Genomic DNA, 16394 nt, shown 5'->3' on the forward strand with positions numbered 1-16394 from the left:
TGTATTAATTAGAGTATTATTTGAACATTTTAATATAATACTTTTTGCAATAGCGCCATAAAATTTATTATCAATTTTTAGCGGAAGCATGATTTTGTAAATCCTTTTTTATAAAGAATATACTGATTGCAACTGAATATTAACTTCATGAAGTAGATTTCCTACATGCAAAACGAATCCCAAATATGCTTCTGCCATTTCATACTCAAAAAAATTATTCAAAATTTTAGGACAGCTTTTAAAATCTCTATTTAAGAAGTATTTTTTTAAGGGTTTGTAAAATTTTAAAATTCTATCTATGGCAGGCAGCGTCTACATGAGCGGGAGGGGTAGGAACAGTTTGCATCCTATTTTTTGAGAGGGAGGGGGTAAGCTGCTTTAATGGGGGGTAGGATAAATATTTTTTGGGGGTTATCTATTAAATTTTGAGATAAAATAGGACAAAATTTATTGCTGTAAAAATTAATACATTTATAAGCTTGTCGGTGACCGGGGTGTCATCTCTAAGCTCCGAAATTCATCTTACCATATGTCTTTACACATCAGTCATCAAAAAAAAACCGGAAAATTTTTACGTTCCTTACCAGGACCGAACTGGGACCTTCTGTGTCCAAGCATGATTCATACTAATGCTTGTTATGGGTACCTTTTTTTTAATGGAATATTCAGTTGTTAATGAAATATTAATCCATTATTAATATGATAAATAAAATTATTTATACGATGGATAATCTTTCATTTCATTATAATCATACAATTAGATAATCGGTAGCGAGGGCATAGAAAAATATAGTTTCCATCATAAAGCCAATAGGCGTAGCTATGGGGGTGGGGTTAAGGGGAAATCTCCCCTTCAAAAATACAACACTTTGCGAATATTATTTTAAGCCAATAAATAAAATCCTCTTTAACCCTCTCCCCAACTCCTCAAACAATAATTTGAAAGAAATAATGTAAAAATTTATAATTTTAACAACCATGTTTTGATAATCATAAAAATTTGCTTATATACTAATTATTTGTATCAAAAAAATTAGACTATTAAAATCTTTATTTTATAGAAATATATAATGATCTTTATTCTTTTGTTTATAATAAATATAATTTTTTAATGTTGGAATTTTTAAGTTAAAATCCGAGTTATAATTCACATATGTTAACTAATCAGATAATATATTATCAGGGTCGGTCTCTAGCTGAAATGAGAAAGAAAAATGTTAAGTATGTTATTAAATTTAGATAATTATTAATATATATAGCTTACAAGTTAGAACATGTAAATAGAAACAATTTTTAAAGCCTTTTTTTTTAATCTAACCATTTCCAAATATTATATAAGCATTAGTATATTTTATAAGTAATAATCTTTTTTAATTAGTTTATATTGGAAAGATAAGTATTGCTTCATAAATAATTAAACATCTTATTAAAAGGTTTATACAAAATATGTTATTACAAATATCTATTAAATTTCATATTCAAGGTATTTGTTATAAAAATTTATGTTTTTTTAATGTCAGGCCAAATTTTTTATTATTTTTGATGAAATATTTTTTCTTATAATGTAATAATTTTTTTATAGCAATTTTGCCTAGTTCTTACTCAACTATAATAAAGCTTTATTCCAGTACTCTTGAAAATTTGTAATTTAATCATTAAATAGTCTTATATTAATCAAAATAAAAACATAATAAATATTAGAGTAATACATTATTTTTCAGTTTAATATTAATTTTAATAATTTAGAAATTTTCCACAAATTGTAGAGATTAAATTTTTAAAATATAGGGCAAAATTGTTGATAAATTATTTTCAACAAAATAACTGATTAATATTTAGTTATTAATATAAATTTATTTCTTGAATAATGTAAATATTTATTATAGAGCTAATCTCAGTAACTCAACCGTATTAGTTGCAACAGCCTAGTCCTAACCTGGATTGTTAGCTGGGCTGGGCTGGGCTGGGCCATGACTGTTTTTACAAAATATGTTTACAGGCTAGCGTATAAATTTTTTAAATATGTTAATTAGTAGAGCTAAATTTTTCACTGATCTGATCGAATATTTACCAATATTCATACAATAACCCCATTATCTGATATCAATATTTAGATTGATTTTTATTTACCATCCATCTTTAAACCAATGTCATACAAAATCAATTTGATATTTTCTATGCAAATAATTTTATTATGAAGGACTTAAGTAGGCCATGTTTATAGTAAGCACCTTGATGGGTCTATAGCAATGTAATTTATTTCATTATATCTTGTTGTCATTACATTTTACCTATTATTTGTGAAAAATATCCAGTGATGTCTGTTGTATCTCTAGAGCAATGCACCCTCATTATAAATAGAGACTATGTCTATTTTAGTTTTTTTATTTTCCCAAAAGTTAATCATCTTATTTAAAATATGGTCAATATTTATGGCTGACTATGAATCATTAGATATTTTTTTAACAACTTTTTCTTTTATAAATTATTTTTTAATATCTTTATAATTACAAATTAATTGAATTTTAATCATATTTAGTGTGAAATTATGTATAAAATAATAATAAGAGAAAAATCCCAAATAAATCAGTTTAAATTATGTTTATTTTGAAAGATTAGCCCAATCAATAATTAGTATAAAAATTTTCACAGACCATTTCAAACTAGGCTAGCCTACACCAACCTCTAATTTAATTTCACATCTTGATTTTATGCTGGTTAAGCTACGATTTTTAGTAAAAAATTCTTCTGGACTTTGGATAAAAAAATTAAAATTATTTTATTCTGCCCGTGACTTAATGGAAGAAAAATTTATGCCTTTTATCTCCTACCTTCCCCCAAAAGAGACTTTCTTAGCCCTCTTTTAGCTAGTTTTAAGAATTTAGTAGGGATTAAATCCTTCTTTGAAGACACTCCAATCCTCAAATACTTGGGACAAAACTCTGGCCATGAATGTCTTGAAGCTGTCTCTAAAGCCAATCTTAGTCTTTACTATCCAATGTCCAATGAGGGGGTGAGGGTGCCCATAGGATATAAACTAGGCTGTGATCTATGTCTACCCAATGTGCAGGAAATAGTCCAATTCTTAGGGCCTACATGTTCTAACCTTTTATATTTGAAAGGAAAGTTCAGTTGCCATGGAGCTATTAACTCTATCATTTTTTAAAATATTATAGTCAACTCAAATTGTCATGTTCTGAGGCAACTATTTTAGTTTCCTTGGATCTTATTGATAGTCTCTTTTTGCCCTCCTTCTCCTCCTCTTGGTTTTTTAAAAATATAATTCTTATATTTGTCTTTTTTAATTGCCTACATGATTTTTTTACATGTTAATTTAATATAAAGTTTCATATTTTCCTTGAGTGCCATTTTCCTTTAAAAAATTAATTTATCATAAAATGTTTTTTATTTTATATTTTTTATGATTAGACCTATAAAATAATAGTTCAGATGGTATATATAAAATATAGACCCAATGCAAGTCTTCTATAGATACAATTGAGTGATTGACCCAAATTTCACATAATCCTAAAATAATTGTAAATAAAACGAATGTCATCATTAACTCATAGGAATAGCCAGGATTTTTCTAGAGGGGTTATTAAGTTGGGGTTTTCCCCAAAAGATTTATTGGGGGTTTTAGGTATACTTATTGTAAACCTTTGTTAAATTGATTTATATAAAAATAATTTTAGTTTATCTCCTTTTTTTCTAAGTATTTTGAATTAAAGTCATTATTTTAAAAAAATTATCACTTTTACTATTTTTTTTTAAAATTCTTCTTTATAGTGATATATTGTATACATTTTTGAGGGGAAGGGGTGTAGGATAGGTAGGGGGAATTTTTTTATTAGCTAATGATACGAGAACAGGCAAATTTCCGAAGGACGATTTACTCTACCCAACATGGTTACTCCTATGCACTAACTCTTATAGCTGATCCCCCCCCCCCCCAACCGAAATACGCAATAATTATCTCCTCTATTAATCGATTCCATTTAGACGCTTGAAATGATAATTATCACGCAATTTTTATTGTTATTAGGAAAATATAAAGAAGAGATGGAAAAATCAATTTTTATTTAATTTTGGATATTATTTAAATAAACATAAACATATGTTTTTATATATGTAATTGTATAATACATGCACATTTAAACAAGTTTATTATTAAATTTTAAATAGCAGGGCACACTAACAATGCTAATTAGATTATATATTTTTTTATTTTATAAAGAATTATGCTGAATACGATCTATGTATATCAGAAATTTGCAGAGGTACCACTTGCACGCCTCGGATTTCAAAACCCGGCTTGCCCGGATTTCTTTATGAAAAAATTTCGTCCAGGATATATAAACTTTATACAGCCTTGGTTTTTAAAAAGATATACCTTATTCGGTATTTTACGGATCGTTTTTCAGCTAATAATAGGTCCATATATAATTGGCCTAATGGGTAAGATGCAGGCTTGGAAACACGAGTATGAACAAGGACGCGTGTTCAATCCTGGTAAGAACCATAAAAACTTTCAAGTTTTTCTTCGATGACTGATGTGTAAAGACATATGGTATGATGAATTTCGGAGCTTAGAGATGACACCCCGGTCACCGACAGGCCTGGACAGCCGGGTGCTAAGGATACCTGTCCAATAAACAAAATGAAGGACACAAATGAAAATATGAATATGAAAGCTAGGGCGTTCCCTCCATGCGACGCGCAGGGTGTAGACCTCCATCCTGTGAAAAATAAAGTAAAGGTCAAAGCAAAGAAATGGGTATAAATTGTACTATAATGGACTTGTTAGCAATAGGAACGGTGTCGGCATCATCCTCAGCCAAGACCTAACCTTTTCAGTAGTAGAAGTCAACAGGATCTCTGATAGACTAATGAAGATAAAACTCTGCATTGGTCAATCAATACTACACATCCTATCAAGTATATGCTCCTCAAACGGGTTGCAAGGAAGAAGAGAAAAATTACTTTAGAGCTATCCTTGATGAAGCTGTAATGGAAATCCCTAAGGATGACCTAGTCATAATTGGTGGTGACTTAAATGCGCATGTGGGGAAAGCAAGAGATAGCTACAAAAGGCATCATGGTGGTTTTGGATACGGAGAAAGAAATGATGAAGGAGAGCACATACTGAAATTTGCGCAAGCCTTCGACCTTGCCTTAACCAACACCTACTATAGGAAAAAAGACAGTCATTTAATAACATATGAAAGTGGTACTAGGAAAACACAGATAGATTACATGCTAATCTCTCGCAAAAGATTAAAAGATGTAATAGACTGCAAAGTCATCCCAGGAGAAGATATCGCCGCGCAACACAAGCTACTAATCATGGATTTACAAATCTCAAATAAATCCACTCAAAATAAGATAAAACTGGAACCATGCATCAAATGGGGCAAATTAAAAACAATGACTGATCCCTTTGCAATCAATGCAAACATTGAAACAATAAATTGCTCACAAGTCAGTGAAAAAATCTGGACAGACCTTTCATCCAGATTAATAGACACTGCAAAATCGACGCTAGGCTTGACAAGAGGAGGCAACAAATCACACAAAGAACTATGGTGGTGGAATCAAGAGGTACAAACCACTATACAGGAGAAAAAAGCCCTTTATAAAATATGGTACAAATCCAAAAATGCAGATGACAAGTCAAGATACAAAAAATCCAAGAGATTAGCCACAAAGGCGGTGGCTAGGGCCAAATCTATGGCTACGATGATATGTACGAAGATCTACATACCAAAGAAGGGCAAAATAAAATATACAGATTAGCCAAACAGCGAGAAAAGAACTCTAGGGATATAAACGGAGCTCCGAAAGTAATCAAAAATAAAGATGGGAAATTGATAATAAAGGAAAAAGAAATAATGAATAGGAGCTTCTCAACTTTAATTCCCACATATTGCATCTCGATGAACACTCTCCTTGTCAAAACCTTGTACAACCTATAACAGAACAAGAAATAATCACATGCCTCAAGCATATGAAAAACAACAAAGCTAGGGGTCCAGACGATATTCCAATAGAAAGCCTTAAAGCACTAGGAGATGATGGAATACATCTCACAAATCTGTACAATAAAATACTTGGAAATGAAGAGGTTCCCCAAAAATGGAGGCAGAGCTATCTAGTTCCTATCTTCAAAAATAAAGGGGATCCACACAATTGTCAAAATTACAGGGGCATAAAACTAATGTCACACTGTCTAAAACTATACGAAAAAATAATAGAAAAAAGATTAAGAGATATAATCGAAATAGGAGAGACACAGTTTGGCTTTATGCCTGGAAGATCAACAACCGATGCTATCCATGCAATTAGGCAAATGAGTTAAAAATACAGGGAAAAGAACAAAAAGCTACACATAGTCTTTCTCGATCTAGAAAAGGCCTTCGATAGAATCCCAAGAAAACTTATCTGGTGGGCGCTACGCCACAAAAAAGTTCCCGAAAAATATATAAGAATAATACAGGATATGTATATGGGACATACAACAATGGTCCGTAGCACAACAGGTACTTCAGCAGGCTTCACAATAGCCGAAGGAGTTCATCAAGGGTCGGCTCTCAGCCCACTTCTCTTCATTACAGTAATAGATGTATTAGCACAGTCTATACCTCAAACAGTCCCGTGGAATATGATATTTGCAGATGATATTGTGATACTTGCCGAATCCAAGAATGAAATGAAAGAAAGGTTAGTGAATTGGTTAAATATCCTAGAAACGCACGGATTAAAAGTAAATAGAGAAAAGACGGAGTATATGGTGATAGGAGGAGATGAAACGGAGAGTATTGATATAAATGATTGGCAGATATCCGCAATTGGAAGCTGCAAATATTTGGGCTCCACTATACAAACAAACGGCACAATAGAAAAAGAGATAGAATAAGATTAATCAAGGGTGGTTAAAGTGGAGATCTTTATCTGGAGTGCTATTTGACAAAAGAATCCCACACAAATTAAAGGGAAAAATCTACAGTTCCATAGTACAACCAACTATTCTATATAGTTCAGAAACATGGCCAACCAAAGAATCAGACGAGAGAAGTCTACAAACTATGAAGATGAGAATGCTGAGGATGATTTCTGGGGTAACAAGAAAGGATAAGGTGCCCAGTACAAGAATACTAAATAGTTTAAAGGTAGTGCCTATTAAGACTAAGTTAATGGTAAACAGACTTAGGTGGTATGAGCACACAATGAGAAGGCCTATGAACTACATAGGAAATAAAGTTGAAAGTTTGGAGGTGATGGGCAAACGTAAAAGAGGAAGGCCAAAACTTCAATGGGGCCATAAAGTTAGAGCCAATATAAAGAAGTATAAAATAGATAAAAGAGATTGTATGAATAACATAAAGTGGAGAGAGATTTTGAAGGAGCTTACCACCAGAAAAGGTGAAAGCTAAAGAGAAAAAAAAATATAATACCTTTTCAAATTATCTTACCTCCCTATTTGTTATAAAAAGAGTATTTAACACGTGTATGGTAATTTCCTTATTTCCTAGTAATTTTCTTTCCCAGGCAACCCACCTAGAGATAAAATGATTATTTCTAAAATAATTTTTATCCTTAAAAAGTGTATTATATTTTAAATATTGAGTGTATCTTTGTTAATTTTAATTTTATTGAATTTACCTAAAATAATGATTAGTTGAATAAGGGAAAATAGAAATAGGAATTATGATAAGTGAATAAGTGTGAATATTATTCTATGATACACATTTTTTAAATATATTTTATATATTTATAATTTTTATAGAATAATTGTGATTTAAAATATTCTTGCGCCGTTTTTTAATAAATTTTTTTTAGGTCCAGCCCGGCCCGGATATTTAAATTTTTTTAGGCCCAACCCGTGTCATCTAAATAAAAAATGCGGTCTGGTCCGTGTACCCGGACCTTGCTTAGAGTAGTGCCTGCAGGCCTCGGATATATATTATATTTAAAAATCTAAAATTACTATTATGGTTTTCTGCATTTATTAGAAAAATATAGGTAAATAAAAAGAGAAGAAAAACGCGCTAAACACTATATCTCAATTGAATAAATATTCATTATAGAATAAATAACCTATCCCGAAAACAACGGCCTCATTGCCTATTATTCCGATAGTGAAGGATATTTTTAAAAATGGCCTAATATTTTATTTAAAGTTTAAAAATAAATTTCAAAAATAATATTTTGATATTATCTTTTGTCCGGACTCAACCGGATTGCTACAAAGTCAATTTTTATTGATTTAGCCTTCCTATAAACACCATTTTTTAAAAATATTTTAGCGCACTTTAATTACATTTTGGCGCGATGAGAACTACTTCTGTCTCTCCCTAACGACGCCACTATTAAAAAAAGATTACATGTGAAATTTAGGTTAATGATGCTTACTACCTTAAGGTATTTACCTATCAAATTTGTATTTTGTTTATTTTTCATTTGGATAGGCACTACTAAATATATTTATAATATATATTTGAAAAATCGTGATTTTTGGAAAGCGTTAGTGGCCTAGTCGGCAAGAGAGTTGCTTACCAATCCGTTGGTTATGGGTTCGAATCCCAGCAATTATTATTTTTTTTCTTATCTATCTTTGTAGTTCTTTCCTTGGGGATGATATATAGAAGGCCGTACTCGATCACGTGATTCCATAATAATATATGTTAAATAATAAGGGTCTTATTACATTTTTATAATTTTGGTATTTGGCAGTATATATCAAATAAAAATTGTAAAATCACGATTCGGTATTGCCTTTGGTAGTAAGCATTATTAACCTGAAATTTATATTTTAAATATAGTAATCTTATTTTGATTTACAATATATAAAATCCCATTTTATATTATTAACCTGACGTTTTATATACGATTTCTTAAATAAAGTGAAACCAATGATATTGACCATTCAAGAGAGATTCATAACCAGTAGTTACCATATATAATATAATTCATTTTAATATCTTAAGCGACTCAACTAATACGGGAAATATAATAAGGTGGCTACTTTAGTAAGGATTCACTAGTTTAGATTGAAACTTAGTATGGCAGGGCATAACACAGTTGGTAATTATTTTCTTTTCAATATTTCCCCTTTAAAGTTTAATTATCTAGCCACACACATTAAGGATGCTTTATTATGGTGACATTGATGATCATCTTGATAGATTTTACACTAATTATAATATAGATTTATAATTTTTATAATATTATTGATGATAAAAGTACAATGAATAACTCCATATACAATTAAGCCAAAAAAATAGTAATGAATTATCTTCTATATTAAAATCAATATATTTAGAAAAAGTATTTGAGCTCTCGATAATCTGTCTGGGTTTGACGTTGAATCACTAACGATTTTGTTTAATCATTTTCTTTCAATAACCTTGATAGATAAATGTTTACAATTTGAGTACAAAAAAATTATATCCTAAATGGGGCTTAAATTTTTCAAATTGCGCCATTTTGTATGAGCAATAAATTATTAATGAGTGTTTATTATCTGAAATGTGTATACAAAAATACAGAAGAAATGTTTACATTTTTGAAAATGAAATGAAAACGATATTATTAAACGTGTCAGTCCATTTTTTATTACAGAATGAAATTGAGATAAATATTGTAATAATATTATTTGATTAAATCTGATATTTAAACTTACTTTTAAGATTCATGGTTTGTAGTTTTTTATATAAGTAACTCAAATGTATAACTTTCCTATCTTATAATTTCTCGCTTTAAACTTTTTGATTTCTGGTCCAAGAAGAAATCTAATTTATTCACACTTTACTATATTTCGATACAAAAGTTTTTTTATCAATATTCAGTTATTAAAAGATACTTATGTTTCTTTACATAGATACATGGGCTAAAAAATATTTATATTCACATATATGATCTAAAACAAAGATTTATTTATTAAGTTTGATATTTTATTTAATAAATAAAGTATATTGTTAAATGATTAATTGTTAGCTTTTAATTATTAAATTCCAAACTAAAAAAATCTTTCAATTTCTTAACTGGCAGGTAGTATAACTGTTACACTTTGGATTGGATACTCTTTAAAATATATTAAAATCATGATACTTGTTTTAAAAATAACTATTCAACGTTTGATGGGTGTTAGAAATGTATATATATATTCTCTTGAGGATATTAAATTTAATATTAAATCTTTTTATTTGTTTTCTATGATTTTTTCTTTGGTAACATTTGGAAACAAATATTCATCAACTAAAAAATATGGCTAAAACATATTTGTGAAATCTTCAAAGTTTTATTATTAAGCTTAAAGCTTTAAAACTTTAAATTTTTGAAATAGGTTTTGGACCCAACCTAATAAAATTTCAAATTTATATAGTGTTCTTTTAAAACGTTTATTTACTCAGTCTACTTTATTTTTTTTAGTTAAATACAATTATTTTTATAATACTTGTTTTGAAGGTCAAAGAGTTGACCGATATCAATACTGGACCGATTTTTTAAAGTTTTGAAAACCTTTATAAAGTGACTTCCTTATGTTTTGGTCACTACATGGAACATTTTATAAGTATTTTAAATGGCAGAGCGACTGACCTCAATCTAGATAAGATGGTCATTATTAAGTATATAAGAAATTTTGATTTAATTTTGATAAAATAAGACACATTTAATATTAATTTTTTTTAGAATCTAGCATTATAAATAAAAATATTCATAATTGCAAAACATTTATTATTTTAAAAAACAAAAAAATATGCTATGAATTTAATTTTATAAATTTTTTTATAACGGCCCGGACATAGATTACAAAAACCATACCAGGCCGGAAAGTCGGATCTATGTTTTCTGCCTGGGCCGAACATTTAGCCTTCACTATTTCTCCTTATTGGAATTTGTAAAATTTTATTTTATGGTATTCTCTAGTTCTTATTATGCATCTTAAAAAGTTTAAAAAAAAAATTAAATTTAAGCTTGCGCAAAGCTTGCGCAAGGCTTGTTTGAGATTATTCATTCGACAAAATTAGTCATAAATATTTGTTATATGTTTTTTGTTTTCGATCTATCAGTTCCAAAGCCCACGAATACCGAAAAGAATCTTCGAGGAACGCAGCCCGCATGAGAAGATGTATAGAAGCTCAAATATTCAAAGAAATGATGGCTATGCTTCCCTTCCATAAATCATCTAATCTAAACGAACAACCAGGTCGCCTTAATTCATCCTTGCAAATTGATAAGATATCAGTGGTTCGTATTTCCATAGCCTACATCAAGCTCAGGCAGTTGATGTTATACCATAGTAAGGGTAATTTAAATACTCCATTCATATTTTAAATATATACTCTAAGGAAATAATTATATTTATTATGCTGTTTATAAACTGCGAATGCATAGCATACATTAATATAAATATACATATATATTGGAGGTGTTATTAGGGAGGGATGCAATATTTTTTAAAACAAGGGAACTCGATTCTCCACACTTAATTTTATAAATTTTTCTAAAAATAATATTAACTTAAACCTATGAGCCAATTTGTAATTTTACGATAACGAATAGTCTTCACGGGATTTTCCTTAGAAAGGCTTTTGGGCCATAAATTTTATTGGATTGCTTTAGGTCGCCTTGGCCATGTTATATTTAAAAAATAATTTTTTTTACACTTTTTTTTTGAAAAATCTCAATTATAGTAATTTTATTAAAAAATATTACTTATTTTATATTGTTTATGACTTATTTTATTCATTTTTTGTAAATAGAGTAGCAGTGGGAGGGTAAGGGGTGGAAAATGTTTATCGTCTTAAAATAATATTTACGAAAAATAGAGGCATTCCGTGTTTTGTTGGAACTAGACAAATTGCCATTTTTTTCTGACACTAATTTAATATTAGACACGGAATTTTACTTTGAACTCGATTTTTTTTGCTCAAGTTTGGACTCGAACTCAATACTAGTGCATATCAGCTCAGATTCTTACCTCAGAGCTACCATTTCCATTAATAAATAACGCTCTTTTATCTATATTTGTTTATAAACCATATGGTAATTGGTGTTGTAACTTAATTCGAGTTTGAATTCGCATTTTTTTATTTTTTATTCCATCATTTTTAAGATTCTTATAATAATATAATCTTATCAGATACTGTTAATAAAAATTTAATGGCATATTTAAAAAAATATTATCTTTTCAGGGTATCTAGAAGAAATTTGTTATCTTATAGATAAGGATTTGATTAAATTGATTTTTCCATTCATATTCTACAAAATGAAACTCTCCAGAAATAGGTTACTTTAATATCTGCAAGATCTTAGTTATTGGGAATCGATGCCTCCTCTATTTCCTGGGCCTTTGTTCCTTTATTTATACTAGCCCTCAAAAAAATATTATCCCTCTCCCAACAATATTTTATTTACCTTTGTTACCCCCCCCCCCCCCCCCCTCCCCCCAGCATCAATCCCCACTTCATTATTCGGACGAAAACCATCTTCTCCCACCTTCCGAGAGCCCCTTCCCTAGCTCAAGGTTGGGCTAGCGGCCTAATAATTGACACAAAATAAATTTATTAAAATATGAATTATGATATATATATATACATTTGTTGAATCACAATTTTTAGGGTTTAAAAAAATAATTTAAAGTTAGGACACAAATTTCATTAAAATTTGCGATTAAATAAAAATAGGTGCGTTATATATTTTTTAAACCTCACTATTGTGTGCCAGATACAGGAAGGATATTATGAGAACAAGCAAAGATAAAATAATAAAAATTTTAAATTTAAAACTTTATATAATTAAGCATTTTTATTGATGTTTAAAAACCTGAGAATCGAATAATTGTTTATTCATATTCGAACGAATCAAATAATTTACTCTTCATATTGTTGAAATTTTTATATTTTATATTATATTAAATGAATTTTAGAGTCATATCAATTAAAAATTCATTTTTGAAAAGGCCTAGTGATCACTTGAGATGAATTATTTATCGAAATTTTTTTTTAAAATTTTAGCATGGACCATGTTTTGTTTTGTGATATACTAGACAACTATTTCCATTTTTTTTATATTGAATTTCGACGAGATATTTAAAACCTTTTAATTTGATCGGGTAAGAATTTATAATTATATTTTTGTCTAATAGAATTCACATGATTTTAACACGTAAAAAGATAGAGCTGGTGTTTTCCCATCTAAACAATTCGAATGGATTACATGAATAAAATATACCTATTTTTTTAATCGTCATAACTTTTAGATAAAAAGTCTCCTTAGTCCTTCGACAGTTAATTTTTAAATATCATAGCAAAAATATAAACATTACACATTTAGATTTCTCCAGAGATGTCCTGATACCATTTTTTAACTGTATAAACACGTTATCGGCCTATACACAATACTGATGCAAAAATTAATAATGTAGTTAATTAACCATTTTTTTTATAACTTTTAATTAAATTTATAAAAGTAAAATAAATTAAAAGAAAAAGATAAAAGAAAATAAAAATTAACAGCATTTTGTTTTTATCGGTTTAGAAACTATTATATGAACTTTTTAATATAAATTTATAACGAAATGTGGACTTATTTTTGAGTATTGGTCGCTGGTATTGGTTAAGATATTGATTACTCACGGCAATTTGGTTATATACGGTAGAACATATATATGCATATTAATTTACTAAGTAAAGTATCATTATAAATCTGTATAATATTTTAATCATTAGAGGTCTCCTTGAAACAATTACCGATCCGATATCACTAATTTGATTATGTTCGTTGTACATATTTAATATGATTCTAATTATGATTATACCATAACATTAAATCATTTAAAATATACTATTACCAAATAGATAATCATCTAATAATATAGAAATATTCATGAATAATTTATTTATCTAGTAAAATCGTTAACCTTTTTTGGTCCAAAAAATTTTCTATATAGAAACTAGTATCCCATTTAGTCTAGTATCTAGTCATGTCATGATCAATATAAATTGTTATATTTTTTTAAAAAAATTATTTATTTAGTTTTAAAATTATAAAGATCATTTTAATTTTTTTTACAATAACTTTAAGAAGGTTGCGTTGTCTATATTATAAATATAACGCCTTCTAAAAAAATTTATGATCTATGATTTTTTATTTATTAAGTAGTTGTGTATTATAAGGTATCATTTTTAACATGAAACTTTTTTTTGTTAAAATAATAGACTTTTTTTAGGGCTGTGCCGATCCACATATTTTTCACCGATCCGATATTGCTTCAAAACCAATCCGATACCTATCTGATATTTATAACCCCCCGCCCCCTTTCCATTGAACCAAATGTAATTTAGAAATCAATATTTTTTATGCAAAAAATCGAATTATGCATTTAATTTAATTTTTTTATTTCTGCAATTAAGACTAATTAAAAAAAATATATTTAATAATATATCCATTTTATGTTGGTATGAGTTATAAAATTGTAATATTTAATAATTATAATATATTAGATTTATAAAATAAATATGAGAGCCTCTAGATTTTCTGGCAATAAGCTTCTACGATATGGACTATCTATATCCCCTGCCGTACTGAAGGCAGAATCAGATGATTCCGCAGATAATGCATTTTGCAAAATTATCTTTGTCTTTTGTAAAATATTTCCATAATTGAGATACCATATTTAAAAAAATTCTTTTATTATAAGTATAAATAATAAAATTGGCGTTATTATTTAAAAAGATTTAAAATAATAAAAAATTTTTAAATACTATAAATCTATTTAAAAAAAGATATAAAATTTAGAGGGTGTTGTGCATTTGCATTGCATTGTTTAAAAAAAATTATTTAGAAAATATTATAATGATGTAAAATAAATATACATAACATAAAATAACAAAAATAAAAAGTAAAAAGATCGGATCGGATCGATTTTTTATAGGTATCGGCCCGATTCGATATTTTTAGAAGATGCTAAATATCGGTGCCGATCCGATCCGATATTTAATATCGGCACAGCCCTGCTTTTTTCAAGCAGTAACTCGGGTAAGGCTAGCGTCTGGTTCGGCTCCATCTTTGTAATCAGTTAGGTTCGGTCTTTGTCTGAGCATAGTTTTAAAAGAAACCAAATAAAATTAACAAATTTAGGTGTCCAAAAAGATGAATCACATAAACTTCATTATTTTTATATCGTGGGTTAGAGTTATATGAGATGATTATGGTTATATAATATTCGGGCTGTTATTTGAATAATTTTTTTTTATTTTGTTCACTACATATAGAGAGTCATTCATTCTTTTTTTAGGAGGGGACATGTCTCCATGTCTAATACGCATCAATAGTATTCTAAAATCTTATAGTTTATCGCTTAATACATAAAACTTTGGCACAATAAAATATATATGCTAAAAGTAACATAAAAAGAGTAATTAAGATCATTCTAGTATGCTACTTATCCTTTATTCTTAATAATCTAAAAATAAGTCATTTTTGGTCAATGAGTCTCTAAGTTTATATGGACGATCTTGCCAAGACGATTAACGTCTTTTAGTAGTTAGGTTTCCAGCCTTGATAAAATATTTCACTACAGAAATAGGTTGTTAGGAAAATAATTGTTAGCATTTATGAATTCAAATTAGAGTAGGTCTCTTTGAAACTTATCTAAATTGCCTCATAATTTTAGAAAGCTACTAATTTTATAACGAAGGTTTTTAAAAAAGTAGGATCCTTTACAATGATGCTTTTAAAAAATTAAAAATGACCCAATTCGAATTTAAATAATATAAATAGTTGATTATAAAATTTGCTTGTAATATGAAATCAGAATTAGGATATAATATTATCATATTCATATTCATAATATAATATTAATATTATTTTATATAAAAATCATATAAAAAAAAGATAATATATGAAGTATAATATTGTTTATATTTTAATTTAATAGATTAGCATAAGCATGGATATTATTATTTAATCCTCATAATCTGATTCTGAAAATTTAAAATCAGATGAATTTACTATGGCCAAATATGATAAATGTTTTACATTAGCATCCTATATTGAAGGAACTAATCCAATGCTTACCAAGTGTAAAATGTAGCCAAAATGTATTATATTGTCAAAATCTTCAGGTTCCAATTTAAAAAGACATTTGATTTTAATATTAATTATTTGATTTTATATGATATAACTAAGTTAAATCATTAAATTTGAAGAAATAATGCATTTGGGATATTTGATCCCAACAATAACGATAGTTATTAAGTATAATACCACAATCTCCTCATCTGCCCCTGTAGAACGCGTTTTTAGGCTAATGCCGTATTAACTGCCAAGTGTTCTTGGCTATCAGATAAATATTTTGAAAACAATTGTTATTAAAATTTAATAAGAAA

At 28.2% G+C, this 16394-nt stretch overlaps 1 protein-coding gene across 3 annotated transcripts in view; it reads left to right on the plus strand.

Moving 5' to 3' along the window:
* Window positions 1–1169: 1169 nt before the first annotated feature.
* Window positions 1170–16394, plus strand: part of LOC135923690 (uncharacterized) — a 57211-nt gene continuing 41986 nt past the window's right edge. For 2 of the 3 annotated variants that reach the window (XM_065458578.1, XM_065458581.1), the window contains exons 1-2: window positions 1170–1221; window positions 11073–11308. In XM_065458578.1, the coding sequence (XP_065314650.1) occupies window positions 1202–1221; window positions 11073–11308 (256 nt within the window). In that variant the 5' untranslated portion in view covers window positions 1170–1201. The remainder of the gene's footprint in view (window positions 1222–11072; window positions 11309–16394) is intronic. The other variant, XM_065458579.1, reaches the window with a different exon arrangement.

Source organism: Gordionus sp. m RMFG-2023, chromosome 2, assembly GCF_954871325.1.
Source record: "Gordionus sp. m RMFG-2023 chromosome 2, tfGorSpeb1-WG-v2, whole genome shotgun sequence".
In the NCBI taxonomy this organism is placed as follows: domain Eukaryota; kingdom Metazoa; phylum Nematomorpha; class Gordioida; order Chordodea; family Parachordodidae; genus Gordionus; species Gordionus sp. m RMFG-2023.